General features: G+C 28.6%; 1 protein-coding gene across 2 annotated transcripts in view; it reads right to left on the bottom strand.

Moving 5' to 3' along the window:
* Positions 1 to 25242, bottom strand: part of LOC100209808 (rho GTPase-activating protein gacZ) — a 46977-nt gene that overhangs the window by 10182 nt on the left and 11553 nt on the right. Inside the window, exons 2-4 of one of the 2 annotated variants that reach the window (XM_065799825.1) lie at positions 19781 to 20897; positions 4695 to 4814; positions 1393 to 1523 (exon numbers count right to left, since the gene is read on the bottom strand). In XM_065799825.1, the coding sequence (XP_065655897.1) occupies positions 1393 to 1523; positions 4695 to 4814; positions 19781 to 20897 (1368 nt within the window). The remainder of the gene's footprint in view (positions 1 to 1392; positions 1524 to 4694; positions 4815 to 19780; positions 20898 to 25242) is intronic. The other variant, XM_065799826.1, reaches the window with a different exon arrangement.

Raw genomic sequence — 25242 nt, 5'->3', positions numbered from 1 at the left:
ACAGGTAATATTTTTGATGAAAAAATAGCTAGTTTATTTCCCAACTCTTAGCAACTCTTTTTGCACCACAATATTTCTAAACTTTCAGAAATCCTTACATAATTGATTTTTGCAAAAAAAAATACATTATTTTTGTTTAGAAACTTATATTTTTTTTACCTAGGTTTACCTATAGTTCTTCATTGCATTGTAATACAATGATTTTTTTAATTTAATTTACACACTCTGTGTCACATGTCTTGAAAAAAAAGGTTAAAATAAATTCAGGAATGAAATATTGTAATTTCGGCCGGAACCAGAATGACCTGAAAGTCAGAAATTCCAGCCGGGATTGCGGTACATCCCTACTTAATTCAATCATTGGGTATTATTTTTAGTTTTTACAACCATGACTTGGGCATGATGATTGAGCACTTTATTTTGTATAATAAATTTAAAATTATAAATACATGCACACACAAACACATATATAATATATTACTATTGTTATAAGACTATTGTTGCTATAAATACAGACAGCAAATTTGTTAAACATAAACTTTATAATATAGATAATACTATATTAGACATTGAACCTTTCTAAAGTGCAAGCAAACATTGTGCTCTAACATTAAAAAGACACTGTATTTCTCAAATGAAATAGAAGAAAAGAGTTGAAGAATTGGATTAAAAAAAGAGAGGGTGTTTTGTGACATATATATACAAATATACCCCACATTCCAAAATAAAACTATGATTAATTAACAAGACATTTGCAAAGTGAAATGACTTAATCTATTTATGAGAAAAATATCAGGTTAGTATCGTATTGATGAAAGGTGAGATAAAAAGTAGATAAGGTTGTTATACAGTAATTGTAACAATATTTCCCATGAACTTAACATATTGTTGTCTCTTAGGTAATACCACCTATATGTCACTTTCTTTTTGTTAAGTGCTCATACATGTATACCTTTTGGTAAAATATCACTTGTTGATACTGCATGAACTGGTATTCGCAGAGTTTTTCAATTAATTTAAATTAAATAATTGTAAAAACTAGGTAAATTCTTAGATCAGTAAATTCTATACCATTCTAATAAAATTTGAAAACTTTCAAAGATTAATAAATGTTTGTTTCAATTTTATGTCTTGTTTAATTTGTTTGTTTAATTTTAGTTTTATGTCTGTTGATTGTTTTTTTGAGTTGTTTAAAGTTAATGAGTTGAACAGTTTAAAGTTCTTCTTGAAAAAACTTGTTTTTTACACATAGGAGATATTACCTGACAGAAGAAGATATGTTAATACAAAACACACAGTTCTTTTGCATACTTTTATAAACACCCATGTGTTTAAAATGGTTTTGTTGAATGCCATAAATTAACAATTAAAAAAAAAACTTCATCAATTTACCTTTTTCTAAAAGATGGAAGAACTTCATGTGGAGTACGTTTGTCAGACCAAAACAGCAATAAACGATTGAAAATTGGTTCAATATTGACTCTTTCATTCATAGTATACAATCGCAACATTCCTCCATCTCTCTAAAAATAATATTCTATAATAATATATACTGATATAAACAATTATTATTAAAAGATAAGTACCACCAATTATGTGTGTGCATGTGTTTATTTATACATATATAAGTCAATATCAAACTAATAAGGTTTTATATTTATTAATAAAATTGAAGTTTATTCTAGTTTGATAAAATCTTTTGCAAAGTTATTGTTTTGTCATCCTGGCTACATTAGAGGAAGATTAGTAAATTTTTTTAGGCAATTGGTATAAATTCTAGCATAAATTTATACCTTAAAAATTAAATTTAATAATTACCAAACTATAACAGGTTAATTGTGAGACTATTTAAAGTAAAATTAGAAATTTGTATTGAGGTACTCCACCCATAAGGTACCTTTATACAAACTATGAGCATCATTAAAACAGTAAGTAAAAAGTATAAAACGCAGAGAAAAGGCAGATTTTTACCTGAAAGACAACAAATTAATAATTATAACTCAAATAATAAACTCAATGGTCCAAATCACATTTCAGAAATCAAGATAATAATATTATATATAATTTTAGGCTCCCCTTGCAAACGCTGTATCAAGTTACTCGATACTTGCTAATAGAAAACAATTGCTTTATTTTTAATATTAATTTATTTTTTTAATGATTTTGTTTAATGAAGTAAGAGCCTATGGGTTATAGTTTACAAAGTAATGTTTCTTACCTATAGACACATTGAATAAGATACCTTGAAACTTATCAACTATAATAACTATTAAATTACTTTGTCATCAAAAAAAAAAAAAAAAAAAATTTCGACCCCTGTGACAGGCCTAATTGATATCAAATAATATAATTTTTTTTCAAAACATAGCTCTAATAGTAAATGGTTCAACATATGAAAGTGGTTGTCACAACTCTTAAGATGTCTCTACAATTACATGTTTCATGGTGCCCAATGTATCATGGTGCGCTACTCTCCCCTACTTAAATTTGCATTAATTTAAGGTTTTAATTATTGATATTCATTATAAAAAACTATATACTTTAAATAAAACTAAATTGATAAAGTTAATTTAACATTTTTTAATTATTTTTGTATTTAGATACAGATTAATAATTCCCCCTATTTTTATACACTGGTATCAGAACGGAAACAACCCCCCTAACTTTCTTGACCTTCCTATGCCATTGTTGTTATAGATACAAAATGATTTGCAAAAGGAAACTGTAAAAGATGTCGATTGCAGTCTTCGTGTCTTAATATTGTTAAGAAGCAATATTTAAGAAGAATATTCTCATTTCATGGTCAAGAGGACTTTTTAATTACATGAACATCCTTATTTTACTATTTTCAATCACATGAATCTTTATTTTTTAAATTTCAATTTAAAAAAATTTAATTTACCTAAAAATAAAGAAGATACCAAAGATAAAGAATTTATTTTAAATGCATTAATAATATCGTAGTTATTACTTCTCGCATTTGTTGTTGTTTTCGATTACAATTAATTCATACAAATTCATCATTTTATTAATTTAGCTAAATAGAGTACTTAATTATCTAGTAATACAAAATTATTTTAATCAAAAACATAAATATTCACAAATGATCTAGTAATGCTTTCCAGTATTTAAATCAGAAATTGATGTTTTTTAGATAAAATGGTAAATTTGAAAGTCATATTAAAATCTTGGACAAGCAGCTAGGATTTTAATTTCAACAGATTTGTGATGTACAAACAAAGTTCATAAATGATGCGGAAACAGTTTTTGTTGATATTTTTATTGATCTTGAATTTGTTGAGGGCCAAATTTAGTATTTCAAAGATTTTTTTTTACAATACTGAGGTTTAAATGGTATAAAAAATCTGAATGTGAAGAGATATCATTCAAAAACATACAACCGCAAGATTTTTTATCTACAAAAAAGATAAATTATTACAAAGCAAATATATGAGCAGTGGGATTTAAGAGATGAAATGAAAACTTGGATAGTACTGGAATTTGAACCATGGCCAATTCATGTATGAAATAAACATCTTATCCAAATATGCTAATGGTGCAAAGTGAAAGTAAAAACAGTACACAAATTATTCAAATTATTAATTTATTTTTTCCTATTTAAATTTAATTTAAATTCTTATTTTGCTAGTTTCGCTTTCTTCGCTTTTAAAACTTAGTTATTGCCGCAAAGTATTAAAACACTTAATATATAAAATTTGCAAATGGCCATGACCAAGTTGTCTAAATAAAAAACTTTTTCGTCGGCAAACTGGACGGAAAATTGCACTGACCTCCTGGGAAGGCATGGATCCCCCGATTCAATTGTAGATAAGCAGGTCCTATAAGGTTATCAAGGTCTTTATAAGAAATGCAGACCTCATACTAGCACTCAATTTGGTATCATGTAAAAATTAGCCAATATAGCACTAATATTAAATTAGTTATTAATTTTGTCTCAAAATATTCTTCATTTAGTTTTGGGAATAAAAACTATGATACTCCAATTCAATTGTAAGTAAGCATATAAGAAGTTTATAAACTTTGGATGGTAATCTTCCTAGTAATAATAACAAAAATACTCAGATCTGCAAAACAGGTTAATGCCAGGAAGAGGTTTTAAAATGACAACTTAAATATAAACAGTTTATTGAAATAAAAAAAAGTTTTTTTGGCTTTAATGAAAGTTGCTTTAATGAAAGTTGCTTTAATGAAAGTTCATATCTTGCAAACCTGCAAATCCAACTATGTCATAAAATTATATGGTGTTTTATACAATAACAAACATAACATAATAAACATAAACCATGATGAACATCTTTTACCTTAAATATATTTGAGTAACATTTAAGCTTGTAATCATTAAAAAAAAATGAAAAAATAATGTGTGCTCATTTGAAAAAATACCTTTTTTAATTTTTTAACTCTTAAAACTGTTTTGTTTTTCTACTTTTACAGTCAGTAAAATTTAGGAACAAATAAAAATGTCAAAAAGTCAACTTTTTTTTACATAAAAATACTTAAAATGCTAAAATAACAAAATAAATAACCAAAAATGTTATAGGTAACAAATAATTTAATAAACAAGTATGTTACAAAATTATGCTAAAGATTCTAGATTAAAAAGAAAATATGCTGTCCTGATGAACGAAGTAATAATATTAATCATTACTAGAAACATTATGTAATTTAAGTACTTCACAATCCCATTGTTCATTGAGATAATACAAACATGTTATGATCCGGCCATCTTTTCTAGCATTGTCAACATGACACTTGTAATGAGATCCATTTCCAGGATAACATGCTACCATTCCCTGAAATTTTATAAAGATAATAGTAATAGACTGAACCAACTAAAATACTGAATCGACTAAAATACTGAACTAAGTAAAATACCGAACCAACTAAAATACTGAATTAACTAAAACACTGAACTAAGTAAAGTAGTGAACAACTAAAATACTGAACCAAATAAAAACCTTAACTAACTTAAACACAAACCAACTAAAAACCAACCAAATAAAAATCTGAACCAACCAAATAGAAAGCAAAATCAACCAAGTATCAAACTTAACTAAATGAAAAACTGAATTAATTAAATAACATTATATTATACCAAATATTACATTATATTATATGGGATAGTACATTATATTACATTTAATATTACATTATATTATATTAAATATTACATTAATTTATATCAAATATTACATTATATTATATCAAACATTACAATATATTCCTTGAAATAAAAAAAAAAAATGTGAAGCATACTAGACAAACATAATAACAACTGAACTCGTCAAAAATACTAAATTAAATTACTTTAAGGAATTACTAAGTACAGAACAACAGAGTAAAATGGGGTCAAATGAAATAGTTAAGAGTTTTAATTTTTTTTACAGAAAAAAGATTTTAAAGAACATTTTTTACAGAAAATTTTGAGCTGTATATAAATATATACAAATCAAATTAAAATTTATTTTAGTTACCAAAATAACTTTATTTAACGCCAAAATAAAAAAAATAAAAAGCACTTACATATCGGGAGAACGAAATATGCAAGTCAACGGGTAATTAAAAGAGCATTTAATTAAAAATACCACCAAAAAGAAAAACAAAAACAACTAAATTGTGAAAATTTCATTCTTAAGATGATGATGAGTTGTTGAAAGTCTTGGGATTTTGAGCTGTTACTCGTGCAGCTCAACATCTATTTTTTGTTGCAATAAAACATGGTGCCTTTAATGTATTACTTTTGTATGCATGTTTGACAAAGCCAAACCTTGCATTTTAAATTTTTGCGCAGATACCATTCACTATTTTGACTTGTTGAAGCTTCACCCAAAACCTTATAGCACTTTTTACGCTTGACTTGGTTTACTACAATATTGAGGTTATATTGCAAGTTGACTTTAGAGCAGGGGTGGCCATAAAAAGGCCCATGGGCCGCATCTGACCCTTAGCTACCATTTGTCCAGCCCTTCAGTTATATAAATTTTATTAATAATATAACAGAGATTAATTTATAAAAAAATGTAAAGTCTACAAATTTTTTATAAAATATTTACAATTCTTTATCTTAGTTTTAGTTTTTAGATAATCTTTTAATTTTGAAAATTTATTTGTAATTATTATTTAAAATTTGTGAATTTAATAAAAATGGCATCTTCTTCAAAACAACGAAAAATCGACAAGCAGAATGTTGTGTTTTATTTATTTAGAGGTTATATTGGCGCTTTAAGAAATAGTTATAATCATAGAGCACCATGGAGACCAGGATTTAACCAGGCAGTTCACACCTCCTTACTTACCAAGCATGAATATATGGCCAGAGCCAGCTACAAGAAGCCGGAACTCTCAACACAACATCAATGCTACGCAATGTATGTTTAAGAGTGTATTTAACAATGAATGCCAAACAAAATGCTCTTTTGGTGAATTAATTCAGTGTCAGTATGCTTGAATGAATCTAATTCAGTGAAGTATCAATATAATTAAAAAAGGCACTATGATTCAAAACATTCAAAAAATTATAATCAGTTTGTCAACTAGGTACAGTAAAAGTTTTAATTAAACAGAAAATGCTACTTTTGCTAGCTATGAAGTAAGCCTTCTTTTAAGTTGAAAATTGTAAAACATTCAATTATGGGGAAACTATTAAAAAATCTCTTTAAATTGTTTCAAAAATATTTGCCCTAAAAATTTTAAAATTTTCAATATCTTTTTTTTAAGATAATCAATTACACAAAGAACAGGTGGTATTGCTGACAACTTGAGTTTATCATTGGCTAAAAGAATTAAAGATTTCAGTATTATTTGATAGCTATTGATAAATCAACCAATATATAACAAACTGCTCCATTAGCTATTTTTATTCATGGTATTGATAAACTTGAATACAGAAAATTTTATGTATTTAATAGTCAAATAAAAATACTCATCTTGGGCAGATGTTAAAGGCATCTGGCTACTGTCTTGTAGAAGGCCTCCTAGGCAAAGACTTAAGGGGTAAACAGATTCTATCTGTTGACCAGCCTTGCACCCCTTCTTTATCTATTAGGCTGGCGCAGATCTATTTTTAATACATTGTTTCTAGTTTAGGATGTTGAATGCTGGATCTACTCGACTCAATGCATGGGTTTTGCTTGAGTCTCTGTTTTTATGACTAGGCAACTCATTCTATTATCTCCTAATGAGGGTACAGCTCTAAAACTCAGTATTATGGTTCTGAGGCCGGCTGGTAGTCAGGCTTCCGGATCTCAGTGGTAGCTCTCAGAGAGGCTGATTCCATTAACAGCTGAAAAATATCAAAGTACTAACAGTGCCATGTTACGCATGGATGGTGTCCCTGTTCGTACATTTGGTGTACATTGCTGAGGCCACATTTGGAGCCATTTGTTACAGCTTTCCCAACAAATGGGTGGATTCTTATATCCATAAGAATCCACCCATTTGTTGGGAAACTAGGTTTGAATCCACAGACTATTCTTTTATGTGCTTACGTTTAGCACCACTTCACTCTATCGTCTTTCTCTTTGTTCTAAAATGCTCTCCTTCATCTCCAGACTGCACTCTTTACGATGATATTTCTGATCAAATTGACTAAGCCCTCTCTCTTTATTTATCAGCCAATATCGTTGTTGTTGGTGACTTTAATGCCCATCACACTGAATAGCTTGGTTCTAGTGTCAGTGACTCTGCTGGCGTTAAGGCCCTCAACTTCTTACATAACTTCGTGAATTCAGGCTGGCATGGAATCTTATAATTACTCTCGAAGATTCCAGGTCAAGCCTCTTGATGGTTTTCCTCACATTGTGCTACTGCAATTTCGTATCGAAACCGTTACTTCCATATCTATCAGCAAAACAATTCTCCAGAAAACAGATATCTGTTTACTACTGCTAGTAAAAAGGTTTTGTCTAGTGCCAAAGCTCGCTATTCTCAGGTCATAAAATCTCATATTTCATCACAAAAATTATACTCTTGAGACTTCTGGAGAATCTTTAACAGTATCAATAATAAGAGCAAATCTGTAATTCCACCTCTCTTATATGGTTCAGACTTTGTCATCTCACCTAAAGACAAAACTGAATTGTTTGCTAAGAACTTTTCATCAATATCTCTTCAATTCACTAGTTGCGTTCTACCAGATATAGCCGTCAAACAGGTTGATCCATTGCTTGAAATTCGTATCACTCCATCTACTGTATCAAAAGTGATTTCCTGCTTAAACTCTTCTATAGCTTGTGGTCCAGACAACATACTTGTTGTAGTCTTGCAGAAGTGTTCTCCGGAGCTGTCATCCATACTTTCAAAACTATTTAACAAGTGTTTATCAGAGTCTTGTTTTCTAGCGTGCTAGAAAACGTCATCTGTTTTCCCTATTTTCAAAAATTCTGGAGAGTGATCTGATTCGTCTAACTACCATCCCATTAGTCTTCTTCCTATCATTAGCAAGGTTTTTGAATCTTTAATTAACAAACATGTAATCTCTCATCTTGAATCTAATAACTTATTTTGTGATCATCAATATGGATTTTGATCTTCTCATTCTACGGCTGATTTGCTAACAGTAATAACCGATAGCTTTTATAGTGCATTAGATAAAGGTGGAGAGGTTAAGGCCATAGCTCTTGACATTTTTAAAGCTTTTGATAAAGTTTGGCATGCTAGTCTTCTCCATAAGCTTTTTTTTACAGTGTATCTGGTAACATCTTTAAGATTGAGTCCTTTCTTTCCACCCATAGTATCAAAGTTGTCCTTGATGGACAGCACTTTTCTTCATATCCTGTAACTTTAGGGGTTCCTCAAGGTTCAATCCTTGGCCCTATACTCTTTTTAATTTACATTAAAGGTGGCATTGTTTGCTGATGATACTACCATTTATTCTTGTCATGATAAGAAGCCAACACTCTCTGATTGAGGGGGCATTTGAGTTTGAAAAAGGTCTCACTTCTGCTACAGCATGGGGTTCACAGTGGCTAGTGAACTTTAATTCAGATAAGACCCAATTTTTCTCAGCTAATCGTAAGCGCAATAATTTAGATCTTCCTATATTTATAGTTGGTAATGTACTCAATGAGTCATCTACTCTTCACCTTCTAGGATTAACTCTTACTTGGCTGTCAAATCCATTGTATATCAAATCCATTGGAAAATTAGCATCTTCTAAGGTTGCATGTCTTTATCGAGCTTGACACTCTCTTACTCCCGATTCTATTCTCTATAAATCTCAAATCTGGCCTTGTACAGAATACTGTTGTGATATCTGGGGCAGATCTTCTAATGATACCCTTTCTCTTTTAGACAAGGTGCAAAAACGCATTTGTAAACATAGTTAGACCTGTTCTTGCAGTCAAACTCTAACCATTATCACATTGTTGTAACGCTGCTTCTCTTTCTCTTTTCTACAAATACTATAATGGGCACTGCTCTAAAGAGCTAGCATCTCTTGTGCCATCTACTAAAATTCATTCTTGTGTTACTCGTCATTCAATTAAGTCTCATATTTTTTCTGTGACTGTTCCTAAGTGCTCCAAAAACTCTTATTTGTCAAGTTTTTTTTCTCGAACATCATTTCTTTGGAATTCACTTCATTCATCTTACTTTCCTGATTCATATAACTCACAATCTTTTAAGTCGTCTGTCAATCGTTATCTTGCTCAAAATCTTCATCTTTTCTCTTCCAGTAATTTCCAACTCTTATAGTGGTTGCTTGCAGCCTTGTTGAAAGTGAAGATGTAAAAAAAAAAAAAAAAAGCCACATTTAAAAATTGCCAAAAATATTTGAGTATTTACACAAGCATACAGTAGGTAACAATCTCAATTTGTCAAAATATTTGAATAAAAATTGTGATAATGTATTTCCAAACAATGATTTAAATAGTAGAACATCTACTCTGATAGCTGGACCATCATCTCAAGTTGGAACAAGTTCTTTGGTATTTTTCAGAACTATAAATTTGTTAACACCTTGTAAGAAGCAACGGTTAATGTATGTACACAATATAAACTAATATGAAACAGAAAAAAAATATTGATATAAAAATGGCAAAAATTTTCTTCAGAGTTAATGAATTATTTAAAACCAAAAATCAAGAGTTAGATATGATCAATTCATTAAGACCAGGATATAATCCACTTAAGACCTCCCTTTAACATAATAAATTTTGAAACTTTTCAATCTTGCTTATATACTTATAGCAAAAAAATAATAATATAGCAAAAAAGATTTCTCAAATTTAAAATGAAATTTTGAAGTTTTCTTATTTTATATATATAGTATACAGGATTATTCCATATAATACATGCAAACCAAAAAGTTAAGCCAAAAAACTCAACATATGCTAAAGACATTTACAAATGTTTGTGCCTAACGCTATACAAATGGAACTAAGAAGATCTTAGACCATTATAACATAGTCATAAAAAAAAATTCATTCTTATGATTTTGATTAAAAACTAAAGATGCGGCCTCAAATTTTTTTTGGCATTGGCGTCAGATTGTGGCAAAATAAACTTTTACATGTCAAGTTTCCTTTTGCATTTATCTAATATTTTTTGATTAATTTTAAGGTAGGGGAGAGTGGGGCACAGCTGAACACAGGGCACAGTTGAACAAAGCCATCAAAGACATAAAAATCAACACAATTCATGTATCTATGCTCAACTGTGGACGTTACACAGTGTTACGCTGATCATGTTAGTCTCTAATTAAATTTGGAGAAATATTCTTTGTTGTGTAGCTTGGTGTAAACAAATTGAGATAGCACTTTTCAATTCATATACAATAACCATAGTGATTTCTGGTAAGTTTGTCGATATATCATGAATACTTTTGATTTTATCAGTAGATTTGTAACTCATGTATTTAGAAAATGCAACTGTACTCGATGATACACATATATATATATACATATATATATATATATATATATACATATATTTATATACATATATATACATATGTTTATATACATATACATATCTATATATATATATTTATACATATATATACATATATTTATATACATATACATATATATATATTTAATATGTATATATATATATGTATATATATATATATGTATATATATATATATATATATATATATATATATATATATATATATATATATATATATATGTATATATATATATATATATATGTATATATATATATATATGTATATATATATGTATATATGTATATTTTTACTTGATATATATATATATATAATATATATATATATATAATATATATATATATATAATATATATATATATATAATATATATATATATATATATATATATATATATATATATATATATATATATATATATATATATATATATATATATATATATATATATATGTATGTATGTATATATATCTTTACTTGTTTGCTTGACACACACATATACATTACTTGTTTACTTTGCAGGTAAATCTCAATATGGTTCAATCCAGGGTTCACAAGACAGATGTTGGAAAAACCAGCGGTGCAGATATTTTGCCGCATCCAAAGCTGTCGTCAACCGAGACATGTCATTGTGTCAGGCTGCCAGTCACTATGGAATTGCAAAGTCTACGCTATCTGGTTATGTAAGGAAGTTTAAGAACACTGAGAGTGACACTGTCATTCTTTTTGAACCAAATTATTCATGTGGGCAGGTTTTCAGTAATGATGATGAGCAGTTGTTGGTTGAATATTTACTTACGTTGTCCAGACTTCACCATGGTTTGTCAATGAAAGAAGTTCGTTCTCTGGCTTTTGAATTCGCACAGGCAAACAACAAAGTTGTTCCAAACAATTGGATACTGGAACAAACCGCTAGCAAAGACTGGCTATGGGGGTTTATGCGTCGTCATGTGACTTTATCCCTTCGATCACCACAAGCAACAAGCTTGTCAAGAGCTACTAGTGTTAACAGAACAAATGTTGGTGCGTTTTTTGACAATCTAATTGACGTCTGTCAGCAAGATAAGTTCCAGCCTCATCAAATCTTTAATGTCGAGGAAACTGGTGTCACAACTGTCCATTCACCTGGCAAGGTCATTGCAGAAAGGGGAGCAAAACAGGTTGGTCAAGTAACATCGGCAGAACGTGGTACTCTCGTTACTGTATGCTGCACAGTTAATGCAATTGGAAACTTCATACCACCAGTATTCATCTTCCCACGTGTCTACTTTAAGAATCCAAAGATATTTAAGATCCAAAGACTTTAAGAATCCAAAGAATGCTCCCCCGGGAAGTTTAGGTCTTTCGCATCCTTCAGGGTGGATGACAGCTGAAAACTGGGAACTGTACATGAAACACTTTATCAAACATGTCAAGTGCTCAAAAGAAGAACCGGTGCTGCTGATTATGGACAATCATGAAAGCCATATATCAATAGCTTCACTAAATCTAGCTCAAGACAGTGGCGTTGTACTTATCACTTTCCCGCCGCATTGTAGCCATAAACTACAGCCTCTCGACAGGTCCGTCTATGGACCCTTTAAACAATTTTCTAACAATGCTTGTGCAGGCTATATGACAAATCATCCAGGCCAGCCGATAACTGTTTATGAAATCACAGAGTTAGTTGGACAGGCTTTCCCACTGGCATTTGCTGCTGTAAATATTGCTTCTAGAGTGTCAGGGATTTATCCTTTTAATTGTGATATTTTTGACAGTAACGAGTTTCTATTATCATATGTAACAGACAGAGAAAATCTTGTAGAAAGCAGAAACAGCTGTGAAGTCAGACCTGATACAGCAGACCACAGCACATTGCAGAGAGATATTGAATTTGAAGCTGAATCTGCACCGTCTTCATCAGTCCAGTCGGCACCTGCAGTTTAGTCTGCACCGCCTACATCAGTTCAGTCAGCACCTCCAGTTCAGTCTGCACCTACTGGGATCGTCAGTCGGGCTGAGGTCAGGCCTTTTCCAAAAGCAGCACCATGAAAGACCAGTGGAGGAAGGAAAAAAGGTTCCACCAGAATTCTCACAGACACACTGGAGAAAAAAGCATTGGAGAAGGCTATTCAAGCAAGATCTTTATCCAGCGAACGGAAGCTGAGCATGGACGGTAATAATAAGAAGATAAAACAAATGCCAAGACAAAAAAAAATTGGAAGCTTTATAGCTGTATTTTATAGTAATTTTATAGCTGTATGTTCTTTCGCCTGCTAGATAAGTATCGTGCATTTAAGATGTTTGGTTTATTTAGTATTAATGCTCAAATTTTTTACCGACTGCATTTGTTCTTGCTTTTTATTGTTTTACTGGGCCTAATATGTCATGGGAATCAATTGTAGAAAATGCTAAGTTCAAGTGTGCCCCATCCCTGTTTTAACTGTACCCACCACGGGGCACAGCTGAACAATTTTGCGAGTTTTGTTATAATGCATGTCACCAACAAAATACAACTGTTTTTATCTTTCTTGGACATAATTTAATCCCACCAAAGATAGTTTTGTTTGTATTAAACTTTGGAGTAAAGTTACAAACAGAAAAATTTTAGTAAATCAAAATTTAACAATTTTTGTTCAGCTGTGCCCCACTCTCCCTTACAATTAAAATATACAATTAAAACTCTATACAACTAAAAGGGTGAAAATCTTAAAATTTTCATTTTTTAAATTAGGATTGCTTTAAGATCAAAATTTATCACAGAATCTTAATTTGTTCAATAGATAATAAATCGAAATATTTTGTTTAAAAGTTAAGCCAAAAAAATTTTGTGCATTTTTGACATCAGTTTGTGAGAAAATAAACTTTTATAAGTCAAGTTTCCTCTTGCATTTAACTAGCATTTTTTGATTAATTTTAAGGTATTTCTATACAATTAAAAAGACGAAAATCTTAAAATTTTCATTTTTTAAATTAGGGTTGCTTTAAGATCAAAATTTATCACAGAATCTTAATTTGTCCTCAAAATTTGAAAAAAAAAAAGAAATTAAGGTTATTTCAATTTATCTTAATGTTGGTATAGATTTTTACTCTTAACAATGCCCTTAGCAACCATGTTATGGAATTATAACACCTCTATTGCAAGCTATTTCAAGTGCAATTCCATCCTAATTTGTTTTCAAGTATTCTTTATGCACTTAGCATAACTGAAAAAAAAAAGTTTTTTCAAAAATTAAGTCAATACTCTTGCTAGAATAATATATATGTATAATAATTTTTATTTATTATATATATATTTTTTTATTTATTATATATATAATCTCCTTCTTATAATTTTACTTCTTCTTACTTTAATTTAAAATACTATAAAATTTATCGATGAATATAAGTAGTTGAAAATAGTAAAAAAAATATTTCACCAACTTGTTGCTCTCATGTTTGGAGAGGGGGAGGGGGGACAAAATTTTGGGGCTCTTTCGTTCCCAAGCTCCAAATCATTGCAATTTTTTGCAAAGCATCCTTATTTGACATAAGTATAAACATATAAATGTTAAGAGTTTGCTCCATGTCTGGAAGTTAGCTATCTCAAAGACCAAAATGCTGGCGGCACCCCTGCCTCCATGGCCAAATGCAAAATGTGAATGAGTGTTTAAATGGAACCATTTGGACATGCTGTCCCAAATCTACTTATTGTAGCAAAAAAGTACTTACAATTGGTGTGTGTTCTGCCATCATAAGTTTCAATAATGGTATTAATTGCATTGGAAATGTTTTTGGTTTAATATTCCACATGAAAGTTTTTTCTTTTTTTAAATGCATTAAATGTGTCCATAACAGAGCTTTAATTTATTGTAAATAGTCATCTAATATTTTAAAAGAAGAGTAAAGAGGTCTAAGAAAAGAGTTTATATTAAAAAAAGACATTAAAGGATGGCAACCCTATAATTCTGGATCCCATTGAGTTAGTTCTGTTTTGTTTTATGTTAATAAAAATTATCTGATTTATTAGTATAAAAAAAAAAGTTATATTATTTTGTCTTCATTTAACCTATATTTGTAATTTATGTTAACTATATTTGTAATTACTGTATTTTAAGAAAAAAGTTGTCTAATTCTATTAAAGTACCTTAATTATATTGCATACAATTGCACAAAAAGATATAAAACTGGTACAGATATATCATTTAACAGATAAAAGTTTGTATTTATTACAAAAGTAATAAATAAATAGTTATTGTCTTTATTATATTCCATAAAAATATATTTCATATACTTTTAATAGAAGAAGTATTCCTAAAAAGTTTAAATAAAACCTTATTTCAAGTTTGTTTTTTAGTTTTTTGCCACAAAGTGACGCCACATACACAAAAAAATTGCTTCAATGATTTACGAAAAAGCCTCGAATATCATTTTCAATGGTCTAAGAAACAGATGACATAATTTTAGCAATCAAAAATTATTGAGAGAGTGGCAAATCTAAAATTGAAGTTTCAAATTTTCCACTTGGATGAGACAACATGTTTCGTGTTTTTTCAATCTTGTCAGTTTTTTTAAATATAATAACATACATACAAAAAATCAAAACAAAACAGCTTGAGCAAAAAGACTTGTAATAATTTAAAAAGTTTATTTACATTACATACGATCCTAAATAAAACGTTAAATAAGTGGATTTTTTACATTTTATAAACAATATACATAAACAAATAACATATTTGTTTATATATATTGTTTCTATAGGAATGGATAAGCAGCAAACATCTATACAACAAAGTTTAAAAAAATTAGTTTTATATTAAAAAATAATTTATATGCTTCTTTGCAAACATCAATATACTATACTTAAAATTTTTAAGTAAACTGAACTGCAATTACTTTTAATTTTTTTTTTTAGTGGCTTTTGTTAAGAGCTTTTAAATTTTTGTGTCTAATTATCTCATTTCAACATATTCATTGTATCATCCATACAGCAGCCATTTTTCAAAACGCCTTAAGGTAAAAAAAGTCAATTTTGACTTTTTAACAAAGTAAGCTAGTTTAGATGTCTACAAATGTTATTGAATACATATTTTCAAAGAGTTCTGAAAATATTCATAAAAGTATAATTATTTATATAAAATAATTTTTTTCGAAATATGCAATAAGCATATTAAAGCTTTTTGAAAAACGGCTGCAGCATATATTTATAGAAAAAATAAATGAAGCAAAAAAAACTGTTAATTGTCAAAAAAAAGTTTTTTTCTAGGTACGGGGTTTTTTTTTTTTTTTTTTGCCTCCACACCGGCACTTTCTGGGGTAGCAAGACTGATTAGTCCTAATAAGTTGTTATTACAACTATTAGGACTAATCAGTCCACAGCTTATTAGGACTAATTACCTGAGCACATTAATAACATAAGTATCTCAATCATGACACATATGCAACAAATATTTACTCCTGATGTTTTGATGTTTTTAAAATTTTTTAGCTTTTTTAAAAGTATTATAGTTTGTTAAAGTGTATAATACCGTTACATATCTTTGTATATAATCTCTATAAAACTTTAAAAGTATTTTGTATTTTAAAATAATCAAAAAAAAAAACTAAAAAAAAAAAAGTCACCAATAGTAGGACTTGAACCACTGCTTTTTTGTTCAGAAACTCTCTATGCTATCCACTCAGCCACCTTGGTACATTGATAAAACGAATTTTTAAAACTATACAATAATTTTTTTAACGGAAATAAATGCTATAGATCAAAATTAAGCAGATGTTGCCGCAATGTAGTTTTAAAGTGAAAGTCAAACTGTAAAACTTGGTACATCTTTCAGTATGTTTTAACATTACATAATTTCAGGTTTATGTATGTTAGATACTTGCATACACTTTCATTCATGTTATCTTGTAACAAAAAGTGCTGCCACTATTTCTTGTCACTACCTTGGTTGCAATGACTGCCAAGGGTTCCATGTCAAACAGGCTCGAAAGGGCACTACTAACACTACTACTATTAAGTTCAGCAACAATATATAGAGATTAAGCTAAATTTTCTTTAATGGCAGCAATAGTAAGTCACTGCAATTGCTTATCTTCCTATACTCCAACTAGGTATGATATGGTATACTCAACTAGATAGTTGAGTATATCACATCATACCTAGTTGTTTATCTATCTAAAATGCAAACATTATCTATTATTATCCTAAAAAATAATTTCAAAAAATGTTTATTACTATGTCACATAAATTGAATTTAATGATTGTAATAAATTGAAAAAACTGCATTAAGGGTTAAATTAAGTAATTTTGACCTTTAGATTTTAGATTCTGAAATAAATAATGCTTGTAAAGGAATTTAGGATCCTTTTGAGAATGTGGGAATTTTAAATCCTGAAAGTATTTAACAAAAAGAAATCGCTGATTTTTAAATATTAAATAAATATTGCTCGTAAAATTAAATGTTCAATTTAAACATTTTATCATTGAAACTATTTGATTTTAAATTTAAATATTGTTTGTTCCGCTATACTTGGGCTGTAATGTAACCCTGGAATTGAAATGATGTTTTGCTATCTGACTTTTTTATGCGGTCAAAATTTTTTCAAAATGAAAAGAAATGATTTAAAATAAAATACTATTCTAAAATGTTTTACTATTATATCTGTTTAAAAAAAAAATGTATCTATTATTATTTTTTACAACTACTAGTTTTACAAGTTATCAGGCAAACTTTTATTTTAAACGAAACTTGATATATATTAATTATAATATCAATAAAGTATTTTTTGCATTATTTCTTGGGTTATTGTTTAGTTATTTAACATTATAAAAATATTTTTTAACACAAAATATTGTTTTAGCAATTTACAGTCTGGCAATAAGCAATTTTTTTATGTTCTCAAAAGTTATTCATTAATTTTTCTACCTTCTCCTTTGTTTTAAATCTATGAATTTTTTATGCAATAAAACCCAGCTTTATAACACAATGTAAAGCTAATTACTTTACTCTGAGTTACAAGTCCTTATAAAACATAGTGTTTATTTATTTATGGGCCTTCAAATCATGCATATATGGTAACATCCCGCATAAAAAGGGATTTTTAGAAAAATCCTGCTTGGGCTTTTTGGAGCAAGCATGCCACTGTACAAGGATATCTTTTAACTTCACTGATAGCAAATTTCACTTCCATAAGTATTTTGCCCATTTTTTAAAATAAAGGGGAAAAAAATTATTATGCGGCTGAAAATTTAAAACTTTATTAAAAAAATCAGTTACCTTTTATTAAAAAGAATATATTTAAAAAAATAAGTTTGCATTATTTTTACCACAATTTAGCAAAAATTATTATGGTAACAAGAAATAGCCTCTGAAATAATTAAAAACTGGTGCCATATTTACAGTTTTAATTTAGATACAACTACTCATGCAAATGCAAAGAGTGTTGAAAAAATAATGATTTTTTTTATTTCCTCCTCAATATTCCCAAAATTATTATTCATTACATACAACATTAGCTGCAGTTAAGGTAAATTACTATGGAAAAGAAAAACTCTGATTGACTTTTTTTTAAAATTTAATAGTGGGTTATGGTAGGAGGTTAACCTTAAACTGTTATTTGCCTAGCATCAATAAAAATACTTATAGTTGACCTAAATAAAGCTATATAAAGCTATACAAAGACGACTATACAAAGACGGCTATATAAAGACTACAATAAGTAGATAAACTACATTACAAGCAATAGTGTAAATTACACTAGAAAATTAATTTAATTTATACAGAACAATTCCTTGTCTTAGCAAGTTTTACAAACTTTTTTACCCTTAAATATGTTTTTTAAAAATAAAAAAATAAAAAAATTAAACACAAGTTAGCTTTGCAACTAAAATAATTAAAAAGAAAAAATCATAAAACTAAAAACATAAAATTATCCCAAGTAATCAAACTGTGGATTTTATGTTAAAAATAGTACATATTTTGATTCAAAAATTGATTAATATTTATGTAGATATTGCAAGCTAAATAGTTACAGCAAAAAAAATCAAACATTGACAAGATTGTTGATCTCTAACTATTTTACTGGTTGATTTTGCAGAGAATTACAGCTTTGTATTCCAGGATGAGGTTCAAAGATTTTATTTTTTAAAAATTTCATAACGTAGTTGTATTTTATAATAACCTTAACAATTTATTGGTGCCTATGTCATTTTGCATTATCATCAATGACATAAAACATAATGTTGATACAAGAAGTACAAAAATATTATTACAAATTTTATTAAAACTAAAATGGATTAGATAAAAAGAAAATTACAAATTTTTCAGACGGTCACATAAAAAACAACAACAACAAAAAAAAATGAAAACAATTGCATTCATCAAAATGACAACGAAAACACAAAGATTTTTTTTGATAACCAGTCATGGCAAACCTATATGTGATGACATTAGCACCATGGAATTTGATATTTGAGCTCAATAAGAAAAGGATCGGTTGATTGTAGCCAAAAGTGTGAATAACAATATTTAAAAGTCAAATAGAAGTCTTTTTTGCTATATATATATATATCTTTTTGCTATAAATATATACAAGATTAAAAAAATTTAAATATGGTTTGGTTCACAAAAACCCTGATTTTTACGGGTCCGATCACCTAGTTATTAAATATTAATGACCATGCAAGAACTCGTTATGGAATGTCAAAACAGTATTTTCGGCAAATCTAATCAGTTGTTCGCTGTCCATAATCAATTGAGGAAAAAATTTTAGTCATTTCGCTATATAATATGACCTTAACACAATAATGTTTGCATTTCCTTTTAAGTGCATATTGAACTAATTTAATATTATTTTTATATAATATATTTTGAAGTAGAAAAGTAATTTACATACCGGAGTTCTACCTTTAATAACAACATCATGAATAAGTTTGCTAAAAGCAGCTATAAGTTGATCTATAACTATTGTGAGTTGAATAATAAACTCATACTGTTCCTCGTGCCCTGAAAGCCACATAACATAATCACCACGTATGTCTTTGTTATGTACTCTATTAACTATTTGACCAGCTTGCATTGCACCAGACACAAATGCTGTGTTTACATCAGCTAAAACTCCTTTTGCAAATTCTTGACTTAAAAAATTATCAATTATGCAGTAGCCTCTTTGATACAACTCAGTACGAATATGTAAAGCCTGATTAGATATATTGTGGCTGGTTTGGCACAACATATTACGAAATTCTAAATCCTGATTAATTTGGTTGCTTTTGTACAACTTATTAGAAAAATGTAAAGTTGGATTTGATAAATTGTGGTTACTTTGGAAACTGTTACCTAACATTATGTCAGGTAAATTTTGCGAGGGATTATTTATGGAGCTAGATTGAAAGGGCAACTGATTCAATTTTTCTTCAAATTTAATATCATTGGAATGTAAATTGACAGTATCAAGATATAAACTAGCAGCATCACCAAAGTCTATGACATCTAAAGTTGGGTTATCTAATAGATTTGTTAAAGTATCACCGGAACCCAGAAAATTTTCGGATGCAAACAATGTCTCTGCAAATGAATAATTTTCTGTTGACTTTGAGGGGGATAAGATTGGGCTAGAACTGCCTATAGATGAATCTTGTTGTACATTAGAAATGCATAAATTATTTAAAAAATTCTTGTTTGTAGCAACACCATATGGAACTTTGTCTTGAGGATGAAAATGTACATTATTAGAATGTTGCTTATATATAGGAACATTTACAAATGTAGTTGAATCCAAATAAGAGCTTGACAAAGTATTTTCCAAACCTCTCTGACTGGACTCTGGCAAGATAAAAGGTACTTGAGTTTTATTTAGCTGGGAATGAGAGTATTGGGAGACTTTTTTTTTTTCATATTCACACAAAGAAACCAGCTCTTTTTTTTTCTGCTTACAAAAACTTTTATGAATACTCCAATGGTTTTTTTGATGTTCCCGACTGCAGTACCATATACTTTTACATTGAACACACCTAAAAATTGAAGTTAAAAATTTTACCATATAGTTTTAAATTAAACATACATATAAATATACTCTTAAACATATTCATGTATGTTTATATGTTTATAAGTAAAAAACTCTATAGTTGTTTATCATTTTATTGCAAATGAATTTTATTCATAACTTCCATAAATTGACAAAAGTAAAATAAAATATTGTATTAATATCTTTAATAATTTCACTTGAGTGATTTAGTGTGGACTGTGGTTCAACAATGTCATATTAATTTTACCTAAGTAATTTAGCATGTACTTTGGTTTAACAGTGTCATACCTCAATATAAAAATTATTTTTCTTTGAATTGGTTTTAAACAAAAATTTAAAAAAACCATTAATAATTTTTCTTTAATCTTTTTTTTATTTCATGGTTTCACACTTGTTTAGTTTCCATAATGCCATTTTCTTATTTACAAACAACGTTATGGAAGAGTTAAAGCAACTTTTTACAGCCAGAAGCCCTTCCTGGCGTTAACCTGTTTTGCAGACTACCACCCAAAGTTTACAAACTCCTTATTTTTTTGGCATTTTCATACCTATAATTGAGGGTTTTATATCAGAGTTTTTCTTCATCTAGGGTGACCAGGATATAAATTTTGTTTTTCAAGTCACTATTTTATGAAATAATGAAAAGAAACAAAAAAAAAAATTTAATTCATTTATACAAATGTTGAGAAAAGAAATTGATTTATGTTAAATGATAATATAAAAAGTAAATTTAATTATTTAAAATTAAATAAAAAATTGAAACAAAATAAACATTCCACAATATGTACATTTACAAAATTTGTTTTTCTAAATTAGTAAAATAAACTCGTTTTGCAGTAATTTATTTTATTGCGGTAGTTTAAAAAAGTTTATGTCCTTAAATAATAAAAAAAAATAAAGATAATTTTATGAAGTCAAAATTACGAAGAGCTAATGAGCTAAGCCGTTTGTTATTTACAACAAGACTTGTAATAAATTAATAAATATATAAAGTATATACTTAGAACAAAGACTGAGCTTTTCAGAAGAGGCAGGCATTTTGATTTGTGCCATTTGGGTAAAGTTTCATTTGTTTTAAAATCATTTATTTATTTATTTTCAAAAGAAAAAAACTTGCTCAATTCGATGCTTTTAGAAACTTCTTTTTAAAAAATATTTTGAAAAACTATTAGATAAACTTATTTAAAATTCAGTTATTTAAAGTAGTTCTTAATTTTTAAGTTTATTTTTATTGTATTACTTAAATTTAATTTAAGTAATACAATAAAAATAAACTTAAAAATTAAGAACTACTTTAAAAAAAACTTTTGTGTTATTCTCATTTAAATTATTGTGTAAACAAATTTACGAGTGCCTCAAACTGTCTTTACTTACTTGCAATGTCTATGGCTCCTTCTAATGACCTAATAGCTTATAAAACTGTATCTCAACTTCATATCAGGATGACTTTATGCACCTCTATCCAGAAATAATCTGGAAAACCATCAAGAGATAAGATTGTTACTATGTCATCTCTTGATGATTTTGTCAAGTGCAGAGTTATCTTTTTCTTCTCCTGGAAATCACTAGGGTAAAGCCTTTGTTGTGGAGTGAGAAAGGCATAATGGCTTGCCAGAGTGAGAGAGCCTAAGTCATTTGTCAAGCTCTTTACTTGAGCAAAAAAGCTTGCAGTAGTAAATGATTAGGCTGAATGCCACATCAAGTTGATCCAATATTTTATTAGAGGAATACATAAAAAGGAAAGACTTCAGGTTACTCTTTGGGTGCAATACTATAAAGTAATGTCAATAAAACTGTTTAGAGTACATTTCATGAATTTTAAAAAATTTAACAATTACCAGGACTTTTTAGAGTTTTTCATCTCTTTTACTTACTTTCTCATGTCTTTTTTTATTTGTTTTCTAAGTTTTTCAACAAAACAGAGTATTTAAAAGGTATAATAGTTCTAAACATGTTGCTTTCTAATCAATGTAAAAAAAACAACTTTCATATTATCCGTGTATAGTTTTAAAAACTTTGCTATTTTGTCCATTAGATCGTTTAAATACAGAACAAATAGTAGCAGGCAAAAAACTGATCACTAATGAACTCAAAGATCAGTTCTCCGAGATTCCTGAAGAATCAAACTTTCTAGTCTGATGTATGAACATCAACAATGACTCTTTGCTTCTGCCCTATTAATCTTGCTTTAACCCAATTCAGAATATCTTAAATATCATACACTTCAAGTTTATAAAGTAGTCTTTGATGTCAAATGCCTTGGAGGAATCTGTATATATAACATTCACAGCATGTCTTTGTGCACGACTTCTGTTAAAATGGAATTCAAGCAAATTTGTCAGACATCCCCTCTTCAAATCAAAAACTTGTTGTTTTTTGGTAATAAAAAATTTTATCTGAAAAATCGCATTTCTTCATGTATTATGCTTTCCAGAATTTTACAGAGTACTAATATAAGTTTGACACTTTGAGCTTGTTTCCTTTTTTAAAAATTAGTGCAACATTTAATTTTTTCCAATCATCTGGTAGTATTCCAATTGAAATTGATTCTAATTAAAAAGAAGTGTTGCTGGTAGTGTAAACAGATAGACACAATTTTTAGGATTTGTGAGTTCAATCAAAACCAGTGGATTTTGACATATATAGGTGTCTTGTAACAATAATTTTTTGACTACAGGTAGGTTTATGTTTGATTCATTAGACAGATAGATACAGTTTGTTCTTGGGCTGAGGTGTTTGAGTGGACCAGTTTGCTCTGTAGCAAAGACACTTTGAAAATAGTTATTTGAGGTTTTGCAAATGATTTTCTTGTTGACTTTTTAAATTCTATTAGGCGTCTATATCACTAATGTGCTCTAGTGCACTTACTGATTCGTGTATCTTTTGTTTAAAATAATACAGATTTTTATGGTTATTTTTTTCAGATCATGCTTGTATTCTTTCTTTTGCTCTTCAACTTTCTTAATGTTCTTACTGGGTACTTTAAGTGGCCAGTAATAAGTGGCAGGCTTAGTAAAATAAGGTGACTTTAGATGAGCCATATGCAACTCATAAGAAATTGGCTGATTGTGGCTAATGAATATATGTAAATAGTGTTATGCAGCTTGCATAACGTACAAAATGGCAATTTCTGTATGCGTTCAGCATTTTTACATTATACAAAGACTTTTTAAGTTGGAATATTGAAATTATCTTTTAAAATCGCTTATATAATTTATTGTAGCATAAATAAAACAAGTTTTCTTAGTTTTTATAGATTTATAACAATGCTACAGGCCTTGGAATTAGTTTAGCTGCTCTAACATAAATCTCAACCTCAATTATTAGGATATGAAAACATACTGGCAGATGAAAAAGTTTGATAAATGGAATAAACCTGGAGCTCAAGCTGTTTCTAAATCCATACTACAACAGCTATTTCAGACCAGAAATGTAAAGAGCGTGGCAACATGGCTAAGAGACTATTTAGTCTAAACCAAGTTCCTACTATGGAGTATTCCTAAGACAGCACAGGGGGCCAAACAGCTGTTTTCATGGACACTGGTTCATAATTTTTGAACGGAAAGTGCTATGGGGTTGATTAAAGATTTTTTGGAAAAAAATAATTTTGCTGCAGGATATTTAGGTCATAATTAAAAAAAAAATATTGAAAATTTCATAAAATTTGCTTGCTTATAGGTTATAACAAAAATACATATAAATGTTCAAAATTTATATGTATTTTTCTTCAGATACAATGTTATAAGAGATTTTTTGTTTATGACAATATTTATCAGAATGTCCTAATTCATACCAAAATTTGCAGAATGATTTTGACTTGTATCTCTTGTCAAAAAGAATTTGATTTAATGATACTCACATTCTGTTAATGATGTCTGTTAAATTGACATCTTAGGAGTTTTTTCTTGAGAGTCTAGTATATATCAATCTTAATATTTTGCTATTACTTTTTAACCCTGAATCATTAAGATTTCCCAAACCACTTTCCTTATTATTCAAAATTAGCTCCCAAGAATAACCAATCAGTTTGTGAAGTGATTGTGTTATACTGATCCATGTTCCAGGTAAATTTATTTTTGTAACAGGTGGAAACTCATTAAATAGGAATAAATAAAAATCTGTACAACAGTTTTTATATTGATCCACATAATTTTTATTTTTGAGGAAAATACTCAAAGAATTACTGAGAGTATCAATTCAAACTTTTGAAATGTTGCATAATATTGAACAGGCAATTGTGTAATAATTAAATCCCTATATGATTTTTGTGCAATAGTTCTCTAGCTATATAACCGGTTGTTGCTGTTCCTCCTTTTCCTATTGTATCGGGG

The sequence above is a fragment of the Hydra vulgaris genome, chromosome 06 (genome assembly GCF_038396675.1).
Source record: "Hydra vulgaris chromosome 06, alternate assembly HydraT2T_AEP".
Lineage (NCBI taxonomy): Eukaryota > Metazoa > Cnidaria > Hydrozoa > Anthoathecata > Hydridae > Hydra > Hydra vulgaris.
This window is presented reverse-complemented; position numbering and strand designations above follow the sequence as displayed.